Below are 25,356 nucleotides of genomic sequence, written 5' to 3'. Positions count from 1 at the left end.
ACTTGATATTTGCCCTGGGGTCCAAAGGCTTCGCAGATTGCAGCAGTTTGTCCAGCGTTGCCTTTCTCTTTATTTTGTTATGAGCCAGAATAAATGGAATTTATTTTTACAGTAAATACTTGCAAATCAATGTGTTTTGATTAAAAAGGACAGTTTGTTTGTGAGTAGGCAGGTACATTTCAAAAATACAATGTCAAATTAACAAGGGACACCAACCAACCTCCTTGAGGTAAGAAAAATACAAGATAATAATGTTGTGGTAACTTGACACACCAAAATAAAAAACAAATATATGGAGATATAGAAAATATTTTTTAAATAATCCAAAAAACAGGAGATCTTGATTAAAATGTATTAAAAAAGATAATAAAAAAGAATTATAAACATTATTATGGAGATCTGGCTTTAAAAACCAAAAAGAATATTCATGAGATCACAAGAAATAATAAAGAAATACGTTTGTCAGAACTCTGTGTGAATATCAGCAGGAAAACAACTTCTTTATTGTAGCATTATAAAGAAGAAAATAATGCGCTGCATTAAACGATGCAATAATTTGCAGCGTGACGAATGTGCTATCTCCATTACGAACTCTAGTTTTACCAGAACGAGCGATCACGTATCATACTTGATTCTGAGCATGTTTGTTTTTTTGCGCATTGAAATTGCATACAGACGAACGGTTTTCCCGCTAGGATTTTTTCCTGATGGGAAAAAAGAGATCCTGCTCTATTTTTTTTTCCTGGCAGTTTTTCTGTTGGAAAAAGTCCAATGGAGCATACACACGGTCGGGATTCACGGCCAAAAGCTCTTATCAGACTTTTTCAGACGGGAAAACCGGGGCATTAACATAACCCCTAGAGTCTCTGGCTTTGCTAAATTAAATCTATACCTCCTACTCACCTAATTCAAACTCTGAGCATGGAATAATCTGCCATTATCCCTCATTGGCAGGATAAACTTACTCAAAATGAAATTCCTCCCAGTTTTTTCAGGCTATCCTGATGGGATCCTGATGGGAAAAAAGAAATTCTGCTCTCTTTTTTTCCCCTGGCAGTTTTCCTGTTGGAAAAAGTCCAATGGAGCATACACACGGTCGGGATTCACGGCCAAAAGCTCTCATCAGACTTTTTCAGATGGGAAAACCGGTCGTGTGTATGGGGCATAACTCTCTGTAGGAGTAAAATCTAGAAAACTCCTATTGTTATCCCACAATTCTATGTTAATTTATAGTCTAGCATATTAGACCTTCATGAGAATGATAAAGGCATGTTTAATATATATAGTATATATTTTTTTAAGGTGAATCAAATCCTTTGAAAATTCAAGCAAATGTAAAGAATGCCAACAATGGGAAATGCACTGTATATAGTCTTGCTTTTGGTGATAGACCGGATTATTCTTTTCTGGAAAAGCTGTCACTAGAAAACTCTGGAGTTGCTCGACGTATTTATGAAGACTCAGATGCAGATTTACAGTTGCAGGTTAGAACTCACAATTTTTTTACATGTTCATGAATATAATTTTCTCGCTTTTAAATGTGAATCCTGCTGAAAGTGAAAGCATACTGCTGTCAAATTCAAACATTTTATTAGATGATTTAAAGGCTATCACAACCAATTTAACAAATAATGTAGGCAATAGAGTTCTCCACACAGGGAGAGAGAGACAGGAGAATACACTGTTGACATTTTGGATCAGAACACTAGCCCTCCAAGGAGTAAACAGTGGTGTGGCAAAGAGGATCCAAGAGAATTGCATTTTAAACACTTTAGAGAGGTTGTAAAGGTATTTTTTTTAAAATAACAATATCTTCTTGGATTCCCCCTCTGGCGCTCCTGGCCCCTCCTTTCCATGGAGAGAGAAGAGCTGCAGATGCGCACAAAGCTGACAATTGGATGGTCCACCCCACCTATAGCCCGGGAAGCAACAAGGACCAGGCAGTCAACAATCTGTATTGCTGCTCCAGATGAGTAGCCTTTAATGATCCCTTCACAACTCCTCAAGTCAGGTGCCAGCCCAGCTCGCATGCTGCACAATGATTAAAGTGATTGTAAAGCTTAGTGTTTTTTCTTTTAAATAACAAAGATGTCATACTTACCTCCACTGTGCAGTTCGTTTTGCACAAAGTGGCCCCAATCATCATCTTCTGGGGTTCCCCGGCTGCGCTATCAGCTCCTCCCCGCATTGTATAACCCCCTAGGAGAAGCGCTCTCTTGGCAGTTACCTTGTGGGCATGCTCCTGAGTCCAGCATTTGCATCTATAGATGCAGAATGTAGGACTCGGCCCCACCCCCTGGTGCCCACATCATTGGATTTGATTAATCTGTCCAATTAAGAGCTGAGAACCCCGGGCAGAGAGGTATAGCGCGTCTCTGCCGAGGGATCGAAGGGGGGGCTGGAGTGCTGGGGGGCTGGTCACTGTCAGAATTTCAATTATCGTGTTACAAATTCTGCATTCCGTGTTCGAAATGCATGGAATTTGGAACACAAAAGGCGTAATTTATAATGCGGAATTTGGAATTTGTAACGCGGAATTTTGAACACAGAATTTGGAATTTGGAATTCGGAAAATGGAATCTGGAATTTGGAATTCGGAATTTGGAACACAGAATTTGGAATTCGTAATTTGGAACACAGAATTTGGAACGCGAAATTTGGAACACGGAATTTGAAAGTTGTAATTTGAAATTCAGAATTTGGAACACGGAATGCGAAATTTTAAATGCTGAATTTGTAATGCGAAATTTGGAACACAGAATTTGGAATTCGTAACACAACATTTTTTATTTGAAAACATGGAATTTGGAATACAAAATTTTGAATATGGAATTTGGAATTTGGAACACGGAAATTGGAATTTGGAACACAGAATTTAAAATTCAGAATTTTGGAATACAGAATTTGGAACACGGAACATGGAATTTGGAATGCAGAATTAGAAATTTGGAATGTGGAATTTGGTATGTGGAATTTGGAACATGGAACGCGTAATTTGTAATGCGCAATTTGGAACGTGCAACACGAAATTTGGAACACGGAATTTGGAGCGCAGAATTTGTAATTTGGAATGCAGAATTTGGAACAAAGAATTTGGAATTCGGAACAAAGAATTTGGAATTCGGAACATGGAATTTGGAATTCGGAACATGGAATTTGGAACACGGAATTTGGAATTCGGAACATGGAATTTGGAACGCGGAATTTGGAATTGGGAACATGGAATTTGCAATTCGGAACATGGAATTTGGAATTGGGAACACGTAATTTAGAATTTGGAACACAGAACTTGGAACGTGGAATTTGGAACGTAGAATTTGGAAAGCGGAATTTGGAACATGGAAAGTGGAATTTGGAACGCAGAATTTGAAACACGGAATTTGAAAGTTGTAATTTGGAATTCAGAATTTTGAACACGGAACAAAGAATTTGGAATACGGAATTTGGAACACGGAACACAGAATTTGGAACGCAAACTTTGAAAGTTGTAATTTGGAATTCAGAATTTGGATCACAGAACCCGGAATTTGTAATGCGGAATTTCTAATGCAGAATAATGGAATTCTAAATTTGAAAACAAAATTTTGAATATGGAATTTGGAACATGGAAATTGGAATTCGGAATACGGAATTCAGAACACAGAACATGGAATTTGGAATGCAGAATCTGAAATTTGGAATGCGAAATTTGGAACGTGGAATTTGGAACATGGAAAGCGTAATTTGGAATGCAGCATTACAAATTCCGCATTACAAATTACAACTTTCAAATTCCGCGTTCCAAATTCCATGTTCCAAATTCCGCATTCCAAGTTCTGTGTTCCAAATTCAGAATTCCAAATTCCCAATTCCATGTTCCGAATTCCAAATTCCGTGTTCCAAGTTCCGAATTCCATATTCAAAATTCTGAGTTTCAAATTCCGTGTCCCAAATTCCGTGTTCCAAATTCCGTGTTCCGAATTCCAAATTCCGTGTTCTGAATTCCAAATTCCATGTTCCGAATTCAATATACAAAATTCTTTGTTCCAAATTCTGTGAGCCAAATTGCAAATTCTGCGTTACAAATTCCATGTTCCAAATTTCGCGTTCCGTGTTACAAATTCCGCATTACAAATTATACGTTCCAAGTTCCAAATTCCACATACCAAATTCCGCGCTACAAATTCCGCATTCCAAATTCCATGTTCCGTATTCCAAATTCCGTTTTCCAAAATTCTGAATTTTAAATTCCGTGTTCCAAATTCCATGTTTCAAAATCCAATTTCCGTATTCCAAATTCCATGTTCATAATTCCATATTCAAAATGTTTTATTCCAAATTCTGTGTTTTCAGATTAAAAATTTCATTTTCCGAATTCCAAATTCTGTGTTCCAAATTCCAAATTCAGTATTACAAATTACGCATTCCGTGTTCCAAATTCTGAATTACAAATTACAACTTTCAAATTACGTGTTCCAAATTCTGCGTTCCAAATTCTGTGTTCCAAATTCCACATTCCAAGTTCTGTGTTCCAAATTCAGAATTCCAAATTCCCAATTACATGTTCCGAATTCCAAATTCCGTGTTCCAAGTTCCGAATTTCCTAATTCAAAATTCTGTGTTTCAAATTCCGTGTCCCAAATTCTGTGTTCCATATTCCGTGTTCCGAATTCCAAATTCCATGTTCTGAATTCCAAATTCCATGTCCCGTATTCCAAATTCCGTGTTCGGAATTCCATATGCCAAATTCTGTGTTCAAAATTCTGTGTTACAAATTCCAAATTCCGCATTACAAATTACGCGTTTTGTGTTACAAATTCTACGCTCCAAATGTAAAATTCCATGTTCCAAATGACAAATTCCACGTTCCAAATTTCAAATTCTGCATTCCAAATTCCATGTTTCGTGTTCCAAAATTCTGAATTCCGTGTTCCGAATTCCCAATTCCAAATTCCATGTTCCAAATGACAAATTCCACGTTCCAAATTTGAAATTCTCCATTCCAAATTCCATGTTTCGTGTTCCAAAATTCTGAATTCCGTGTTCCGAATTCCCAATTCCAAATTACTAGTTCCAAATTCCATATTATAAATTCCGTGTTCCGAATTCCAAATTCCATGTTCCGAAAAAAAATATTCAAAATTCTGTATTCCAATAGGTAGATTCACAAAGAATTAGGCCGTCCTATCTTAGATTGCAATGTTTTGGCTTACCGCTAGGTGGCGCTTCCATTGCGGCCGGCGTAGATTATGTAAATGAGCATTTACGACGATTCCTGAACGAACGCGAGCCCGTCGCAGTCGATTAACGTTGTTTCCGTAAGCGATAGGCCACCTAAAGTTATTCCACCTATGAGGTGGAATAACAATGTTAAGTATGGCCGCCGTTCCCGCCACGAGGTTCGAATTTTTTACGTTGTTTGCGCAAGTTGTCTGCGAATCGGGATTTACGTCGAAATCAATAGGCCCGTACGGCCTACTTAGCCGCAATGCGCACTGGGAAATGTAGTCACCCGGTGCATGCGCAGTGTCAAAAAACGTCGAAAAACGTGAGGTCAAGCCTCATTTCCATACAACACGCCCCCTCCAATTCATTTGAATTAGGCGCGCTTACGCCCGCTCGTTTTAGGCTTCGCCGCCGAAAATTAGCAGGTAAGTGGTTTAAGAATCACTATTAGCCTAACTAATTTACGGCGGTGTAGCCTAAAAAGACTAGGCTAGGCCGCCCTAAAGTTAGGCGCCCCTACGTGAATCTACCTACAAATTCCTCGTTTTCCGTGTTCCAAATTCCTTTTTCCAATTTTGTGTTTCGAATTCCTAGTTCCAAATTCCATATTATAAATTTTGTGTTCCGAATTCCGTGTTTCAAACTCCATGTTCCAAATTCTGAATTCCAAATTCCATGTTCCGTGTTCCCAAATTCCGGATTCCAAATTCCTTGTTCCCAAATTCTGGGTTCCAACTTCAGTGTTCCGAATTCCAAATTTGGAATGCAGAATTTGAAATTTGGAACATGGAATTTGTAATTTGGAGCGTGGAATTTGGAACCCCAAATGCGTAATTTGTAATGTGGAATTTGTAACGTGAAATTTGGAATTTGTAATGTGGTATTTGTAACGCAAAATTTGGAATTTGTAACGCAGAATTTTAAACACAGAATTTGGAATATGGAATTCGGAACACGGAATTTGGAATACGAAACACAGAATTTGGAACACGGAATACGGAATTTGGAATTGAGAATTTGGGACACAGAATTTTGAATATGGAATTCGTAACTCGGAACATGGAATTTGGAATTCGGAACATGGAATTGGGAATTTGGAATTCTTAATTTGGAACGCGGAATTTGGAACGCCAAATTTGGAACGCAGAATTTGGGACGCGGAATTTGGGACGCGGAATTTGGAACACAGAATTTGGAACTAGTTTGGGAGCCTCCAAACTTTCTAAACAAGGGGCCAGTTTACTTCAGACATTATAAGGGATGGACTGTGGCCAGTGGGAGTATCCCCAGCATCAGTGGAAACAAACACTGCCTCAGCCGTGGCGGTCAGTGGGAGTGGAATAGTTACATAACGCCTGTGTTCAGTAGGAGTCGGAATAGATAGTAATAGGAATACATCATTGGTTTTAGTGGGAGGAATAGTGACCCATCGTTGGTGTCAGTGGAAGCAATAGTCCCCCCTCATTGGTGTCAGTGGGAGGAATAATGCCCCATCATTGGTGTCAGTGGAAGGAATTTCCCCATCGTTGGTCTTAATGGGAAGAATTGTGCCCCATCTTTGGTATCAGTGAGAAGAATGGTGTTCCATTATTCATATTAGTGGGAGAAATTCCGCCCTATTGTTGGTGTCAGTGGAAGAAATGGTGCCTCATTGCTGGTGTCAGTGGAAGGAATAGTACAAGCAAAAGGCCGAATTTGGCTGCAGCTTGGTGACCATTGCCCTAATTGATGGATGTCTCTGGGAGGAGATTGCTGCATACAGCCGGCTTCTACAAGCCAATTAGGTACTTGCTGGTGGAGAATAGGTGATGAAGGCAACTAGTTGCAAGTGCCCTGTAGTTCAGGATGTAGATTAATCAATCGCACTTGTCACTCATATGCCTTTTGTGCAAGACTGTAAAAGCTACAGTTGTTGACTGAGAGTATGCTATGGGCAATGAAAATTTTAGCTTATAACACTTTTCTTACATTGAGCCATAGTATGTATGTTAACAAACACATCTCTACTTTTACGATGCCTATAATGGACCTCACAAAATATCAAGAAATAAAGTTGGAAACAGAATATATAAAACAAGTGCTGAGTCATGTCATACTAGTTTTCTTTTTTTCTCTTAGGGGTTTTATAATGAAATTGCAAACCCAACACTGGTGGATATAAAGATGCAGTATCCTGAAAATGCTATAGCTGATGTCACACAGAACAACTTCAACCAATACTTTGATGGCAGTGAATTAGTCGTAGCTGGGCGTATAACTGATAATGACTTGAATTCATTTACAGTAGATGTGAATGCGGAAGGGGTAAGTAAACATTATAGTAGCCCAGGGGTAGGCAACCTTTGGGACTAGTGCTGCAAGCGGCACTTGAAGCCTCTTTTGCCGGCACTCTACTCCTCCCCAGCAGCATAGGAAAGTGTCGGTGAGACACTAATGCATTCCAGTTTCAGAATTCCCCACGCCGCATCCTGCACTGAGGGGGGAGGCAGTGTGCCCCCACACATTGTAAAAGATGGGAAACATTGTTTGGTTCTCTAACTTTGCTGTAGCTACGATCGTCAGCTTTTGTGATGGGGAAGGCATTGGGTGCAGTTCTGCTGGGAGGGGGTTCCTGTTTCCAGGAGTTGGAGGACTGTCATTGGCCACTGCTAAAGCCAATCACAGTCCGGTTAGCCCAGTCAACCATCTGGGAGGAAGATGACTCTCTTGGTTGCCACTACCAATCTCAGAAAGAAGGGATTTCACTGTAATTGTGTTTTTCTCAATCAGGTGACAGTTTGTGGAAATACTATTGAGCTTCATGGGGCAGATGTGAAAGGAGGTGTATTGATGGGACAGATGAGCAGGAGGAAAAGAGGTGGGGCGAAGTGCAGGGGGTACAGAGGTGAGACAGATGTGCAGGAAGTACATTGGTGGGGCAGATGAGACAGCGGGTTACAGTGGTATGGCAGATGAGCAGATGGGTTCAGTGTTAGGACAGATGAGAAGGTGATTCAGTAGTGAGAAAGAAGAGAATGGGGATACGGCGGTGGAGCAGATGTGCAGGGAGGTACAGTGGTGGGGCTGATGAGAAAAGGGGTACATTGATGGGGCAGATGAGAAGTAGGGTTACAGTGGTGGGACAGAAGAGCAAGGGGGTTCAGTGGTGGGGCAGATTTGCAGGAGGTACAGTAGTGGGAGGGATCAGGATGTTCAGTGGTAATACAGAAAAGTAGGGGGGTACAGTGATGGGGGAAGATGAGCAGGGGGTTACAGTAGTGGGACAGATAAGAAGAGGGTTACAGTGGTGGGAAAGATGAGAAAAGGGGGTTCAGCAGTGGGACAGAAGAGCAGGGGGGTACAGCAGTGGGGCAGATGTGAAAGAAGGTGCATGGGTGGGACAGATGAGCAGGGGGTTACAGTGGTTGGGCAGATGTACATGGGGGTACAGTGGCAGGGCAGATGTACAGGGGGGTACAGAGGTGGGGTAGATGTACAGGGGGAACAGTGGCGGAGCAGAGGAGAAAGGAGGTACATTGGTGGGACAGAAGAGCAGGGTGGTACAGTGATGGGGCAGATGTACAGGGGGTTACAGTGGTGGGACAAATGAGCAGGGGGTACAGTGTTGAAACAGATTTGCAGGGGGGACAGTGAGCTGAGGTGTGAAGGGGCATTAATTGGGGCTAATATGAGTGCATGATGTTAATTTCTCACTACTACTCAAGTAGTTAACAGCATTTACCTTATAAAAAATCCTTTTCATGACTGAGAGTGTGAAGCTGACATTTTTCTGTTATAAAATCGGCGCTCTCAATTTCTTTAAAAATATAAAAATATTTTTCTGGCACACTACACTCAAAAGGTTGCCTACCGCCGTGGTAGCCATTTATAATCAAATTCAGGTAAATATTGATTTGCCTAGATAAATTACATGGGATTGTAAATGTTGCAACTAAGTGGTGTATATAAGGTATGTAATAATTTACTTCACAGCTGATTGAGGGAAATATACCAAGATTGGAGCAGCTGTGCATGGCAGCCAATTGGCTTCTAGTTTTTATTTTCAAAGCTTAAAGTTGTTGTAAACCCCTACATTTACCCAGTAAATGACTGGCCTTAGGCGATACATACTCCTACTACTTAAGTTGTACCTATTTATCTGTAATTTTCTTTTCTCTACATCTGTTCATAGTACAGAATTTTTAAAGCTTGATTGAGCTTTCAGAAAACCCTGGGTTTTTCAGGGAGCAGAATCTAAGCCCCAGGCCTGCTACTTTACCAAGGTTGGGGATGGACTTGCAGCAAGCTTGAACCAGCTGGGTATGCCCAGCTAACGATATAGAGACCACTTGCGTATGCAGAGTACATACGACAGGAGACAGAAGAGGATCCAGGAAATGAGCCAAGGTCAGGGTGGGCGCCAGACAAAGCCAGGGTCAGTACACGGTAAGTCAGACACAGAAGACAAGTAATGCTAGGCAAACCAGGTGCTCAGAGAAACCAGGAAGTTTCTCAGGCAATGCGGGCTGCACTAAGCATTACTTAAAGGATCACCTAAAGGAATTTTTTTTTAGCTAAATAGCTTCCTTTACCTTACTGCAGTCCTGGTTTCATGTCCTTATTGTTCATTTTTGCTTTGAAGTTGCTGTGATTCTGCTGTGATCTCCACACTTCCTGGTTGCCTGTTTCCTTATAACCACAGTACTGGGAGCTTTTCACGGTGGTCTAAGCTGTCATTACTGTGTGTCTAAAACTTAACACAACCAATCCGATTCATTTTAAAAACAAAACACTGCCCTGGATTTGTTTGTTTTTGTTCTGTGTGTCTCTCTAGTTCACAGGAAAATGAAACCAGTTTAAAAGTGAAACTAACCTGCAGGCACATTATATGATTGATTTTTATCTATTTGTAATAATTTTTAAAAGGAATCAGTTAACTTTTATGTCTCTATACCCTGTAAACAGTCATTTCAGCAAACATTTTTTTTCCTTTAGTGACCCTTTAAACTGGGAAGCAAACTGGGAGGTGGGCCGGGAAATTATAGGAGGAAAATAAATATAAACCTCAGTACAACAGGTGACACCCATAAGAGAACAGCGCAGCCCAAGGACATGTGAATAGAATCACAGGCCCAGCAGAACCACTGCAGCAAGGAGGTAAGAATTTCACAGACAGAAAATGGCAGGTTAGAATGTGACAGTACCCCCACCCCCTTCCCCTTACGAGACCTCCCCACTCGTTCACGGCTAGACTTGAGAGGAAACTTCTCAATAAAAGATTTTACCAAACAGGGAGCAGAAGTCTAGAAGGAATCCAATATCTTTCCCCAGGACCATATCTCTTCCAATCAATTTGATATAAAAGTCTCCCCCTGGAGTATTAAGAATCCAAGATTTGCTTGATTTCATACTAATCAGTGGTATTGACCATTGCGGATGGATGATGAAAAAGATGGGAAAACCTATTGATGATGTACGGTCTCAGGAGAGAAACATGGAAGACATTAGGATTCTTTAAATGTGAAGGAGGACTGAGCTTGAAAGCATCAGGGTTAACCTGGCAGAGGATTGTAAAGGGACCAATGAAAAGACAAGCACATTTAATTGAGAGACCAATATTCTAAGTAGAGAGCCAAAGGTAGAAATTTGGGACTCACAGGGCGATGACGATCTGTAACTACTTTATATTTGGAAGCTGCCAAATGTAAATTCTTGGAAACATCTGCCCAGATAGAACTGAAGGATCAATGAGTCTCTGCAGCCGCTGGCACCACAGCAGAGGTGGGAACAAGAAATGGCACAGAAGGCTGACAACCATACACTGTGAAAAAGAGAGACTCACAAAAAGAGAAGGAGGGCGCACCGACCTTGTGCATTACCAAAGATAACATTTATTTATAAAATATAACTAACTCTCAAACAAGCTTTAAAACAAGGCTTATCAGTTACGAGCAGTATCTCTAAGCACCTTCAACCAGTGTATCACGACATTTTGCAAAAGAACATAACCAGGATCCCAGTACACTACAATTTTGGGGTATAGAAAAATATAAGGCATCCTGGAGAGGTAGCCACAAAATACGGGTTATTAGTCAAAAAGAATCCCGCTGGATACATACCCTCAACACACTTACCCCGGGGGGTATGAATGTGGATTTCGATCTTAATTGTTTTTTAAACAACTTTTAATTTTAATTATATTTATTCCATTTTAACCAGTAGAACATGAATGGTATTATATAGAGGATTGATGTTCTATATATGTTCTTCATTTATTGTGTTCATTGATAGAGTATGTTATATTTGATGTGGTGGCCTCGGGTTTGTGGGGGTGTAGGTGAATCCACCTATGGCACTGCTACACTTTAACCCCGAGATATTTTGGGTTATTACCGCAACCTTATGGACTTCTATCCGTGTGAGATGCCCCTCTATGAGTATCCCCATTGTCCAGTACACCAGGCCCCACAATACTCTAATAACAATACCTTGACATATACATACCCCTATGGACACATAACTATCTATATATTTGTAGAAAAATACATTCCACTGCTATCCTCAGTTTTACGTGTATTTTAACTTAAATTTATATATATATTCTTATTCTCATTTCCTCTCAAGTTGGCTCTATTGTTACATATAATTCAGTCAACCTGAATGGTTTCAATATTATATTGGTACTATGATTAAATATGTGGTCTAATCATCATTTATCAACCAGATGACATTTATACTGATATGTGCATTTACACTTATGTTGGACATTTGTATTGCCAATATATGTCCTGCATCCAACTATCAGTAAATGCCTTCACCTCATTCTATCCTATTCACATTTTAACTCTTATGTAATCCTTATTTATTGATTTTAATATTATATACAATGTGCACATCAGAGCTTGATTTATTTAATATTTAATTTTATATATACATATGGCCAGTACACTTTATTCCATTGCTATATATAATGAGAAGCACTCTCATAACTATATTTGCATTGTCCGTGTTGTCTATTAACAACAGCTCTGTCACTTTGTAGCTTTGACTACATATACAGAACTCAGCAACGTTCAGCGATGCCTTACTAGTTTTGCTTCATGTATTACTATGTCCATTGATATGGACTACAAGAAAATGGAAGCTTGTTTACTTCCGGTTTGTCACTATTTAATTGACGGCCTGACAGCCAATAGGGTTCCCCTGATGAAGTCACGAGGTGCGTGACGTAACGCCGTAGGGAGTCAGATCGAGATTTACATCCGCACAAGCCGGAGGCCACTGGACGTCAGGCGGGACATAGAACGCCGCGTCCCCGGGAATTTTAAAAACACAGCATTGCATGCGCCCACCCTTGCTCTGTTTGCTTTACTTGATTTTAATTTTTTTTGCTACAAATAAATGCGCGCTAGCTTTAATATACCACACTATCGGAGGCATTTTTTCTTCCATCTCTGTCCCCATTCCACCCGTACGGAGGACCATGGAACCTGGAGCTATCTAACAGCTGGAGCAGTAGGAGTGATCCACAGTCGGGCACGCAAGATCATTCATTGTGGAGTTCTTACTATATGCTTATATATAGCACCCTACAGGTAAGGGTACTACATTACCTATCAGGATAGTCCACTAATTGTCTGAGGGAGGAAAATAGAGTTTCAGAAATTCATCTTTTCAGACTCACCTGGCATAGAGACTGTCTATCACTTTGGATCTTCTTTATTTATTTTTTATTTATTTTTTTATTTATTTATTTTTATTTATTTATTTTTTATTTATTTTAATATATTTTTTTGAAGCTTCAGCACTTGCACTTCACCATCTCTGGACACTTTTGAGCACACAGAGACTTATTTATTCATTCATTTTATCATTTCATGTCCACATCCTTGTGTTTATTCTGGGTTTTGTTTGTATCCCAGTTGATAATTTTTTCACTTATCACAGTGCAGTTATTGATTATATGTGTACACGTATTATTGGAATTATCCTCTGTCATGGTCACGATCACCTATTTGAAGCGCTTATCACTTGTTTACAGTTATTTGATTTTTGTGTTATGTGAACACTCTTAGATATAGCTGCATCAGATATATATGTATGATCACTGCTTTATTATCATCACTGTATACTCACAGTAGCGCATAGAATTTTTTTTCACTTTTTCATTCACGGTTATTCACACTTCCATTCTGTGCAGCCACGATGGAAGTATTTACTTTCATAGAGAACAGAAATGTTAATTTAGAAGAGGTTTTCAATACACGCACTATAACGCACAACACGGATGTAGACAGTCTGATCAGGAAATTGGGACATGTTATGGAAAAAAAGGTATCCCTCTGGTGGGATATACACACCTTTGACCAATATATCAAAGATAACATAGCACCCAGACGAGTCAGATGGGACATGCCACCGAATGATGGACTAGATGACAAAGAATCACTAGACGAATGGTTTGAGTTTTTTAACAACAGAAGTGTAGAAGGAGTTAAATTTCTTCTAAAAAGAAAACAAAAGAAATTAAGAACAGTACAACAACAAATTGAAGACATAAAATTGAAATTAGAGCCTTTTAAAGAGTCTAGTGACTTCCAGAAGTTGTCCACATTATTGAACAAAGACTTGGTAGCTAAAGATCAGGAAGTGCAACAACGTAAAATCAAAAAATTCCAACGAGACGTGGCCGACTACAAAACCGACCGTGTGTTCAAATGGCAACATAAGTTAGAACTGGCCCAACCAAGCTCTACACAATCGACTCCAGTCAAAGAAGTGAGAATCCAAGATCCCACAGCATCACAGATGCGACCCCCACCTAGATGGGAGGATCAAACTGGATACAGGGAAAATAATAGACCACAATATGACCATCATCATAATGGTCAATATACTTATCATACACCTAAGAAACAGTGGAAGAAACCATTTAAGAAACCAAATAAGAAACCGTATAACAATGGACAACATAACAATGGACAACAGAATGAAAGAAATCCAAGAGACAACAGAGGCCCCCCGCCTCCACCACATGACCCATATGGTGGCTACCATAGAGGACCACCTCCACCCCCACAAATCTATGATTACTATGGAAATTACAACAGAGGACCTCCGCAGACACAGGACCAATATGGAGGATACTATAGAACACCAATAGTAACCCATAATAGATTTGAACCCCTTAGAGGACAACAGGAACAATATTATGAGGACTCACGTTCAAGCTATGACCAACAATATACAGCACCTCGGTCATCTTTTTTAGACAGGGAAAGGAGGGAACATTCCCCACGAAGATTGATACCAGACCCGCACTGCTCACCCAGGAGAAGAACACAGGAAACGACAACAAAACCAAGTCCAGAAACAAGAGGGGAAACAGAGCAGGAAAGGGACAACAAAAGAAAAAGAAAAGACGAGGAGAGAACGTGGTGAATTTAACCTCCATCCAACTGACATCTGAAGAACTAGCTGTCCTAGATAGGGGATTAAAACATGCACCAGTAAAAAATCTTAGCAAATTTGATACCTATATTGGGATTCGGAAATATATCCGAAAACTCAATATGAAGAAATATTTCATTGGTGATAAGTTTTCACATCTTGTACAACAACCTCCAAACAAACAACCAACATACAGTACGCTACGCAACAATTCCATTTTTAATCCACAAGTGTCAGATAATCAACATATAGAGGTCTTTAAGAAATTAGTCCTAGCAGACCTTGATACATTGGAAGTGAAGAAGAAATTTGACCCGATACATATGAAAAAGGGAATAAAGTCATTGACCGAAAGAAACGACGTAGTTATCCGCCCAGCGGACAAAGGGGGAGCAATAGTTATACAAACTAAATCTCAATATTTGGGAGAACTAGATCGCCAATTGTCGGATGAAGAGACATATGTCAAACTACCAGGAAATCCCACCAACACGTATAAGAAAGAACTTAAATTGGTGGTAAACCTAGGAGTGAAGAGAGACATATTGAACAAAAAAGAGGCCAAATACCTGGTGCCGGAATGCTGTAGAATTCCAGTAATATATACTGTGCCCAAAATACATAAGTCCAAAGATAACCCCCCCGGAAGACCGATAGTTAACGGCATCGAGTCACTCACTTCCAGAATGGGACAATATATCGACTTTTTCATCCAACCGGCCGTACAAAATACGAGAGCATATTTAAAAGATACCAAACATATTCTCCAACTTCTCGACACAGTCCCTGTGGCAGAAGGAAGTACGATCCTTGCCACAGCGGACGTTTCGTCACTATATACTATAGTAGGCCACCACGATGCATGCCACGCAGCCAAGTGGCTACTACGTGAACATAGTAAAATGGCATGCAAACAACGTAAATATTTAATCAAATGCCTTGAGTTTTGCCTTAAATATAATTATTTTTGGCACAACCAGACCTACTTTAAACAAGCCATAGGCATAGCTATAGGCGCCAAATTTGCCCCAAGCATAGCCAACGCCTTTATGGCCCAATGGGAAGAATCTGCCATTTATGACCATACACCGACTGAACTTCTATTGTATAAGAGGTACATAGATGATGTTATCATTCTATGGAATGGCAGTAAAGATAGTTTGGAGAAATATATGGAAAATCTAAATAAGAACAAGAAAAACATCAAGCTGGTTTGGAAAATAGATGAAAAAACGGTTGACTTTCTGGATTTGAGCATAACATTAGAAGGAAATAAAATCATAACCAAAACCTATTTCAAAGCCGTCGATACAAACAGTTACCTGTCAGTTGAAAGTTGCCATCACAAACCATGGCTCTATAATATCCCGAAAGGACAACTTGTCAGGCTAAAAAGAAACTGTACGAGGGAAGATGACTTTAGGGAACAAGCCCAATTCATCGGAAAACGTTTTGAAGAAAAGGGTTATGATAAATCCTGGTTAAATGAACAAATACGGAATGTACAGGAACTGGACAGAAGACCTATGCTTGAAAACAAGACAACCAATAGAAAATCTCAAGCAGACTTGGCACCGTGTCTCATATTGGACTACAATGTCCAATATAGAGACATAAACAAACTCATCCAACGACACTGGCATGTGTTATTGAACGATAAGGATCTTAACACAATACTCCCCACTAAGCCTAAAATCATATATAAACGGGCTCCAACCCTTAAAGATATGTTGGTCAAATCTGTGATTGCCTCGCCCCCGAAACAAATGTTCTCTTTCTTTAATGGAAAGGGATTTTATCCATGTAGGAACTGCTTTGCCTGTAGACACGCCAAATTATTTCAAGGCAAACGGCAAGACTTCATTGGCACTAACACAGGGCACACACACCAAATAAGAGATTTTATTGGATGCCACACGGAGGGTGTGATATATGTGCTCCAATGTAGTTGTAATCTACAATATGTGGGCAGGACAAAAAGGAAACTTAAATTAAGAATAGAGGAACATGTACGAAATATCACCAAGGGCTATCCCAAACACAGTGTATCACGACATTTTGCAAAAGAACATAACCAGGATCCCAGTACACTACAATTTTGGGGTATAGAAAAATATAAGGCATCCTGGAGAGGTAGCCACAAAATACGGGTTATTAGTCAAAAAGAATCCCGCTGGATACATACCCTCAACACACTTACCCCGGGGGGTATGAATGTGGATTTCGATCTTAATTGTTTTTTAAACAACTTTTAATTTTAATTATATTTATTCCATTTTAACCAGTAGAACATGAATGGTATTATATAGAGGATTGATGTTCTATATATGTTCTTCATTTATTGTGTTCATTGATAGAGTATGTTATATTTGATGTGGTGGCCTCGGGTTTGTGGGGGTGTAGGTGAATCCACCTATGGCACTGCTACACTTTAACCCCGAGATATTTTGGGTTATTACCGCAACCTTATGGACTTCTATCCGTGTGAGATGCCCCTCTATGAGTATCCCCATTGTCCAGTACACCAGGCCCCACAATACTCTAATAACAATACCTTGACATATACATACCCCTATGGACACATAACTATCTATATATTTGTAGAAAAATACATTCCACTGCTATCCTCAGTTTTACGTGTATTTTAACTTAAATTTATATATATATTCTTATTCTCATTTCCTCTCAAGTTGGCTCTATTGTTACATATAGTTCAGTCAACCTGAATGGTTTCAATATTATATTGGTACTATGATTAAATATGTGGTCTAATCATCATTTATCAACCAGATGACATTTATACTGATATGTGCATTTACACTTATGTTGGACATTTGTATTGCCAATATATGTCCTGCATCCAACTATCAGTAAATGCCTTCACCTCATTCTATCCTATTCACATTTTAACTCTTATGTAATCCTTATTTATTGATTTTAATATTATATACAATGTGCACATCAGAGCTTGATTTATTTAATATTTAATTTTATATATACATATGGCCAGTACACTTTATTCCATTGCTATATATAATGAGAAGCACTCTCATAACTATATTTGCATTGTCCGTGTTGTCTATTAACAACAGCTCTGTCACTTTGTAGCTTTGACTACATATACAGAACTCAGCAACGTTCAGCGATGCCTTACTAGTTTTGCTTCATGTATTACTATGTCCATTGATATGGACTACAAGAAAATGGAAGCTTGTTTACTTCCGGTTTGTCACTATTTAATTGACGGCCTGACAGCCAATAGGGTTCCCCTGATGAAGTCACGAGGTGCGTGACGTAACGCCGTAGGGAGTCAGATCGAGATTTACATCCGCACAAGCCGGAGGCCACTGGACGTCAGGCGGGACATAGAACGCCGCGTCCCCGGGAATTTTAAAAACACAGCATTGCATGCGCCCACCCTTGCTCTGTTTGCTTTACTTGATTTTAATTTTTTTGCTACAAATAAATGCGCGCTAGCTTTAATATACCACACTATCGGAGGCATTTTTTCTTCCATCTCTGTCCCCATTCCACCCGTACGGAGGACCATGGAACCTGGAGCTATCTAACAGCTGGAGCAGTAGGAGTGATCCACAGTCGGGCACGCAAGATCATTCATTGTGGAGTTCTTACTATATGCTTATATATAGCACCCTACAGGTAAGGGTACTACATTACCTATCAGGATAGTCCACTAATTGTCTGAGGGAGGAAAATAGAGTTTCAGAAATTCATCTTTTCAGACTCACCTGGCATAGAGACTGTCTATCACTTTGGATCTTCTTTATTTATTTTTTATTTATTTTTTTATTTATTTATTTTTATTTATTTATTTTTTATTTATTTTAATATATTTTTTTGAAGCTTCAGCACTTGCACTTCACCATCTCTGGACACTTTTGAGCACACAGAGACTTATTTATTCATTCATTTTATCATTTCATGTCCACATCCTTGTGTTTATTCTGGGTTTTGTTTGTATCCCAGTTGATAATTTTTTCACTTATCACAGTGCAGTTATTGATTATATGTGTACACGTATTATTGGAATTATCCTCTGTCATGGTCACGATCACCTATTTGAAGCGCTTATCACTTGTTTACAGTTACCTTCAACCTGGACCAGATGTTTGGAGGGACCAGATGGGATCACAAACGGCTTACACGTTACCAGGGAGAACCCCCTTTTTCAGAGCCACAGCAATAATATATTAACATTCTCAAACATCCTCTTAATATACCCACAATCACATGCATGAGTAGACGCCCACCAGAGCCTACCACACCCATCCAAATGGGCTCCGCCCACCATGTCCATCCATCACGCAATGCATACTGTACACTGCCATTAGTCATCTAAGCACCAGAAAATGTCTCCGCATGGAGTTGTCTTATAAGTAGAAAGCCATAACGCTGCTCCCGCCATAACATTTGCTTTCCACCCTGCCATAACATTTGCTTTCCACCCTGCCCTTACGGTCACGGCCGGCATCACTTCTGCCCCCCTGGGAGGGAGGCTCCCGAATGACGTGATATCCCATGGGATGGCTCTCAAAACCCTTCGCCCTTTAGTGTTTGGATAGCCCATAGCGCAAACACTGCCTGTGGGCAGATGTGAATGCAAGTGAAAGTAAGCATCTATTCAAGAGGAGAATGGATTACAAATGGAAGAACATACATGTAGTGGCTCATGGCAGGAATCCACCCATACATACAAACCCACACCAGACCATTATGAAAGTGCACTGTAAAGAGCCAATAGTACAGGCATATATATGTCAGCACCTTAAAGCGGGATTCCGGGCATAGTTTTTTTTTTTTTTTTTGCAATCCACAATACATTACATTCAATATTCTTTCACAATTATCAAAAAAACACGATCGGTACATAAATCAGTATAAACACTTACCTGATATCTGCTCAACGATCTTGTGGCCGTTTCCATGTTAGCTGTGGGCAGGAGAAGCCCAGTTCCTGTGTCTTCCTGGATTTCCCTAGAGAGGTGCATGCTGGGATTTTAGGCACAGTAATGCCCAGAGACTGCTGGGAAATGAGTGTCATCATTTCCCAGGAGGCAATGGGGTCTTAGGACAGGAAGTTGAACCACTATGAAATCTGCCTAGTAACAGCCATATACAAGTGAGTAAAAACATTTTTTTTTAAGATTTTTTTTTTTTTACATTAAAGCGGTGGTTCCGCGGGAAAAAAGTTTTTTTTTTTTTACTATGATTCTGCCGCTGTTACTATAGCAAATGTTACACTCACCAGTCCTATGTTTGCAGCCATGATTGTTCCGATTTGGATAAAAAGGATGTTTTATAAAACAGATGGATGGACGTTTTCATCTTGTGTGTGGGCACTCCTGAAGCCCACCACTCTTTACTTCCGGGATGCGGTGAATACTGTCCCAGCATTCACCGCTCTATCCCGTGCGTGTGCAGTGTTGACGGCGAGCCGCGCCGTCAACACTGCACAGTTGCCATCGCAACGGCCGGCGTCATGATAATGACCCACCCCATTGTGACGAGACACAGCACAGCGCGTCTCCTGTGATTAGAGCTGGTCTGGGGAGAAAGAACATACACGCCCATTCCCCGCGGTGGATTTTGATGGACAGCTCAGATAAGGCAGCATAAATAGGGTAAGGATCGAGATTAAAAAAACAAAACGGATTATTTACAGACTATGGGGTCAATTCACAAAGCTTTTTTTGCCGATACCGGTCGTTATGTAAACGATTTCACACGTTATTGAAGCAAGTCCAATTCACTAAACGACTTAACGCTTGTAAAAATCATCAAATAACGTTTCACTACACGGAACCGATATTTTTAGTTTTGAGTCGTTATTGAACGTATTGATCGTTGTTTTAACGACTCAAATCGTTAAATATGTACAGAAGTGCAATTCACAAAGGTTTTTTAGACAGTTAACGATCGCTAAGCAATCGTTAAATAAGCACCTCCCTTAGGGTGTCGTTATGACATTTCCCAGGCGATATTTCATTTGTTGAGAGGAATTTTTTGGCGGTTCAGGCTTGTAGTCAATTTTGTTAGGAGTTTTGTGCAAGATGGAACCATTTGGATGTGCTCTATTTGAACTGAAACTGATCCAGAGGCGAAGAAGGACACGTCAGAATGTCGTTCAGATAGAGAAACGTGTATTCCGTTCACGTACCTTTTTGGATCAATTTACTGAAACCCAGGTGATAGCCAAATTCAGATTATCCTCTCCCATGATACATTCCCTGTATGATGAAATACACTTGGCCCTAGAAACACGCACGCGGAGAAGTAATGCAGTACCAGGTCTTGTGCGTTTTTTGGCAGTACTTCATTTTTTAGGAAAGGCCTCATACCAACATGTCAGTGGTGAGATTGTTGGCATCTCACAACCCAGTTTTTCCCGCTGCTTGGTGGAGGTCCTGCAAGCACTGCGACAACTTGCTCCAAAATACATACACATGGGCAAGTCACGTGAAGAGCGGGATCAAATTAAACGTGGTTTTTTTGACCTAGCAGGAATGCCCAATATCATTGGGGCAATAGACTACACCCATGTGCCATTATGTCCCCCATCAGAACAGGAGCACATCTACCGAAACCGTAAGGCTTACCATTCACTCAACATCCAGGTGATCTGTGATTCAAACCTCATAATCCGTGATGTTGTCACCGGCTTTCCAGGATCCTGTCATGATGCCCATATATTGCGCCAATCGGGAATATATGATACTCTGGACAAGGACTTAGAAAATAATGGATGGCTGCTGGGTAAGTGTGCTCCACTGTTTATTTTATGGTGTGTTTTCCAGTTATAAATGCGTTTTTATTTTTTTATTCCATACTAGACTGACATTAGTGCTATATCAGTAACATGACAGCTCAACAGCTTTACATTAATCAGTATTTCAAAAACATGTAATAATAAACTCAGAATTTAAATGTCCAAAATACTTTCAAGTACTTTTTAGTTAGCTATCACCTGGTTCAAGGTCCACAAATCTTTCCTTTCTCATGTGAGGTGTATTGTTGTTCCACATGTTCCGTGTGCACTGAAAAGTAGTCACTACTTCAAGCTTGCTTAAGTGATGTATTACACTATCATATTAAGACATCACATGAGAGAGCTAGGAACTACTTATCAAAACACACATGACCAAGGTGTGCCAAAGAAGCCACCCACCAGAATTAAGTACAGTACCTATATGTAAATGATTGCAGCATAAGATGCAACAATTGTGTCAGTAGTTGATTTACTTGAATGTATAGTTAATATTTAAATCTGGGAGTTCAACACTATCCCATACGTTAACCCCCCAATATGCATAACATCAAGCAGCACTACCAAGCACAACAATAACCCCCCCCCCCCCCCATTGTGCATATGTATTGTACATGAAAGAGACATGTCCCTCTGGTCCTCCGTTATAGTCCCATATGAGGTCTGCACTATAGTATTGAAATATCTATGACAGGCAGACTTTTCCTCCAGCATGCTTTGTTTTAATAACATTCACATGCACCACAGTAAACATGCCCCACAACTGTGGTATGCTGTTGTGTTGTGAGTTAAGTACCATTAATGCTCAATCAAAAGTACAAGTCCAGAACCTTGCCCGCCAAATAATTTTAAAATGTGCTTTATTAGACGTATGTTATCCATATGTGACTAACATTGGAAAATCTTCTAAAATGACCACACAATTGGCCACTACATCATGTGATTGAGCTTGATTTCTTCTATACTTACAAACAAACTTGTATTGTTTTAAAATTTATAGGAGATGCTGGTTACCCCTGTCTACCATGGCTCTTAACACCTATCAACAGGCCATCCTCTCCTGCAGAAGCAGCTTACAATGTTGCTCATACCAAAACACAAGTGGTTATCGAAAGATGCTTTGGTGTCCTAAAGAGCCGTTTCCGTTGCATGTCCTTGTCTGGTGGATTCCTTCAGTATTCCCCCAGTAAGGTAGCTGATATGTTCCTAGCATGCAGCATTCTCCATAACATTGCAAGGCATGGAGGACTACAAGAGGAACTAGACACCACAGTGGAGGATGACATGCCCACAATTCCAGTGGAAAATGATCACAGGGGAAACGCAGCAAGAAGTAAACTGATTACAAACTATTTCTCAGGTAATAAACCACCGTAACATGTTTTTAATTTTCGAAACATCATCAGAAAAGATCACAAACTTGCATTATTAAGTTGAAGAGACAGACATGCTGTAAAATGAATTATTTGGGCTGATCTTGTTTATCAATGTCAAATCTTAACCAATGATGTTTTTTTCTCATTTCAGGTTAACCCAACTATAAAAACTTTGGAGAAATAACATAAAATTAAGACAGGAGTACAAAAATTGCCAAAAAAAGAATCTTTATTTTGTTTTTGTATTTTTACTTTGTTTTACTTCTTTTGCATCTATTTTTTATCTTGTAAAACATTCAACATTAACAGTTTCAAACATATAAAATAAAAGTTTCACTTAAAAGTCTTCTACAAAACAAAAGTGTGTTTGAATTCTTTATTGCAACAAGTGTAAGTGTGGGTTATACACGCAAAAATTCTGTTCATCTGCTAATAAGTACCAACATTTTTTTGACATTAGTGAGAAGCAATAAAATAGAAGACCGAACTGTGTGCCAAAGACAGTTGAAATGCTGCAGTTGCCTGAAACCTGTCCTTGCCAGAAAGATGGTGAATGAAATGAGTGCTGTTAACTGCGCTGTGTGGGAGAGGGGAGAAATGAAATAAAACTAAAATAAATACCACCAATTGGCGTATTGGCAGATGGCTATAGCCAACCTAAGGTAAGGAGAGTAAGTGACCTGTAAAGAAGCTGTTGATATGCAAACCAATAAATAACACAATAATTGAATCATAATATTATATTTTTTGTGTGATTTATTGTTTTGTATATCATCACCTTCATCACTGGTCACTTAACTCTACCTTTGGTTGCCTATAGTCATCTACCATTACCCCAAATGTTATATATATTTTAATTTCTCCTCTCCACCCCACACCGCAGTTACCATCACTCATTTCATTACTGAGAAACAATGCACGTTAGTTAAAATGTTAACTACTCCAGGCAGGGCATTTGAAAGATGGAAAAGCGGTCGTCTACAACTTGCAGAAACATTTTTAACCTCATTAGTCAGGAAATGATACCTACATTCCATACCAATAACATGTGGTTTCAAAAGTAACAGAAAATCAAATTACAGCCAACACAACATCAAAAATATATGGTTGGGCAAGATGGAGTATGGAACCATTTGGATGTTTGTTTTTTTAATATGAATTAAACTACTGGCGAAGAAGACGACGTCAGCAACTAAAACATGTATATTTTGTGGTAAACTTTACAGAAACACAGGTGATATCAAGATTGCAATTATCAGCTACTTTGCTTTATTCTTCATAGGAGAAAATACACATTACTTTAGAAAAACACACAGAGAAACATGGTCCTTGCTGTGACAACAACAATGGATGGCGCAGTTTAGTCACAGAGTACAGATACAAATCCAAGCACTTGAGTGAAAATATCAATAATTTACATCCACGTGGATAAAATATATAAAAAAAAAAATTCGAACCAATAGTGTGCCTTCCTGACGGAAGAAAAACATGAAAAACCTGTCACATTCTCCAGATTTTCTGCTGTGACAAAGGGACAACTCTGTCTGTTTCAAATGCGTAGACGTGATGTTAATGTGATGTATTCTCCTATTGAACAAATATGATTGATGCTTTTATGTAGTGCTGATGAATTATATCTCTACTCTGTAACTTCAACTATAGTATTATTGATAGTTCACTTCTACTTTTCAACAATCCTACCACTTTTTTGCCTTACAACAAAAAAATGGTTCTGCTTTCGAACAAAAAATATACATGTTAAAACAAATATTTGACAATATTGTTGCACTTGTATTTCAACGTGTATATACCAACAATTCGGAAAACCGTAATGGTAACAGTAATGAATACTAGAACATGCTTGAAAGATAAAAATAGATTTCACATAATTCTCAACCTTTTTGAAATGTTTTCAGAGGCAATAATGTCATAGAAAAAATCCCATATAACATTAATTGTATATCTATTGAAAATAAAATCAAAGCTACATAACTGTCTAAAGACGTTTCATTGGTCATCCAACCAGCTTGATCAATGATGGCCATTGAAACATCTAAAACTCAAATACAAACGTCATGTTGATTACACTTATTTGGTACAGATCTGCAACGCCATGGTCAAATGAGATATTTAACTGGAGAAAGCATCAATATAGCAGTCAACTTTGGGCAATATATGACTTAACAATGTTGCGTGCTGAGTAAAAATTTAAAGAACAAATGTTTGCAAGCTCTTTAAATTCAAACTCAGTTGTGAATTATGTGAAATGTATTAAAAAAAAAAAATTGTACTTCTTATAACATTTACATATCCTGAATAGTAAAATTATCATTAGCATCATTTTCGATAATACTTTCACATACAAAACTGCTGTGGTTGCTGCTGGTTAGATTCCGAGCATTATGAGATTGCTCACCAGGAGATGGCAGATGTGCTTCTAAGAGTTCAGTTAGTTTGGCCATAAAGGAGAGCTTCTGCTGGCGATAGGTGTGTTGAGCTGCATTATGTTGCTCTAGGAGAATATTAGATTTGCATATGTTACTATTTAGGTTATCCAATCTC

At 39.3% G+C, this 25,356-nt stretch overlaps 2 protein-coding genes across 2 annotated transcripts in view; one reads left to right on the top strand and one right to left on the bottom strand.

The window, feature by feature from the left end:
• LOC120945305 (inter-alpha-trypsin inhibitor heavy chain H3-like) overlaps nt 1-25,356 on the top strand; it is a gene marked incomplete at its 5' end in the record, with an annotated part of 91,155 nt that overhangs the window by 22,225 nt on the left and 43,574 nt on the right. Inside the window, 2 exon segments of the mRNA XM_040359388.1 lie at nt 1,303-1,484; nt 7,324-7,509. Of these exon segments, the coding sequence (XP_040215322.1) occupies nt 1,303-1,484; nt 7,324-7,509 (368 nt within the window).
• LOC120945307 overlaps nt 23,644-25,356 on the bottom strand; it is a 5,505-nt gene continuing 3,792 nt past the window's right edge. Inside the window, exon 8 of the mRNA XM_040359389.1 lies at nt 23,644-25,306. Coding sequence (XP_040215323.1) covers nt 25,098-25,306 — 209 coding nt within the window. The 3' untranslated portion in view covers nt 23,644-25,097. The remainder of the gene's footprint in view (nt 25,307-25,356) is intronic.

This window comes from Rana temporaria, chromosome 7 (genome assembly GCF_905171775.1).
Source record: "Rana temporaria chromosome 7, aRanTem1.1, whole genome shotgun sequence".
NCBI lineage: Eukaryota > Metazoa > Chordata > Amphibia > Anura > Ranidae > Rana > Rana temporaria.
The sequence above is the reverse complement of the archived record's forward strand: the minus strand, read 5'-3'. Positions and strand labels throughout refer to the sequence as shown.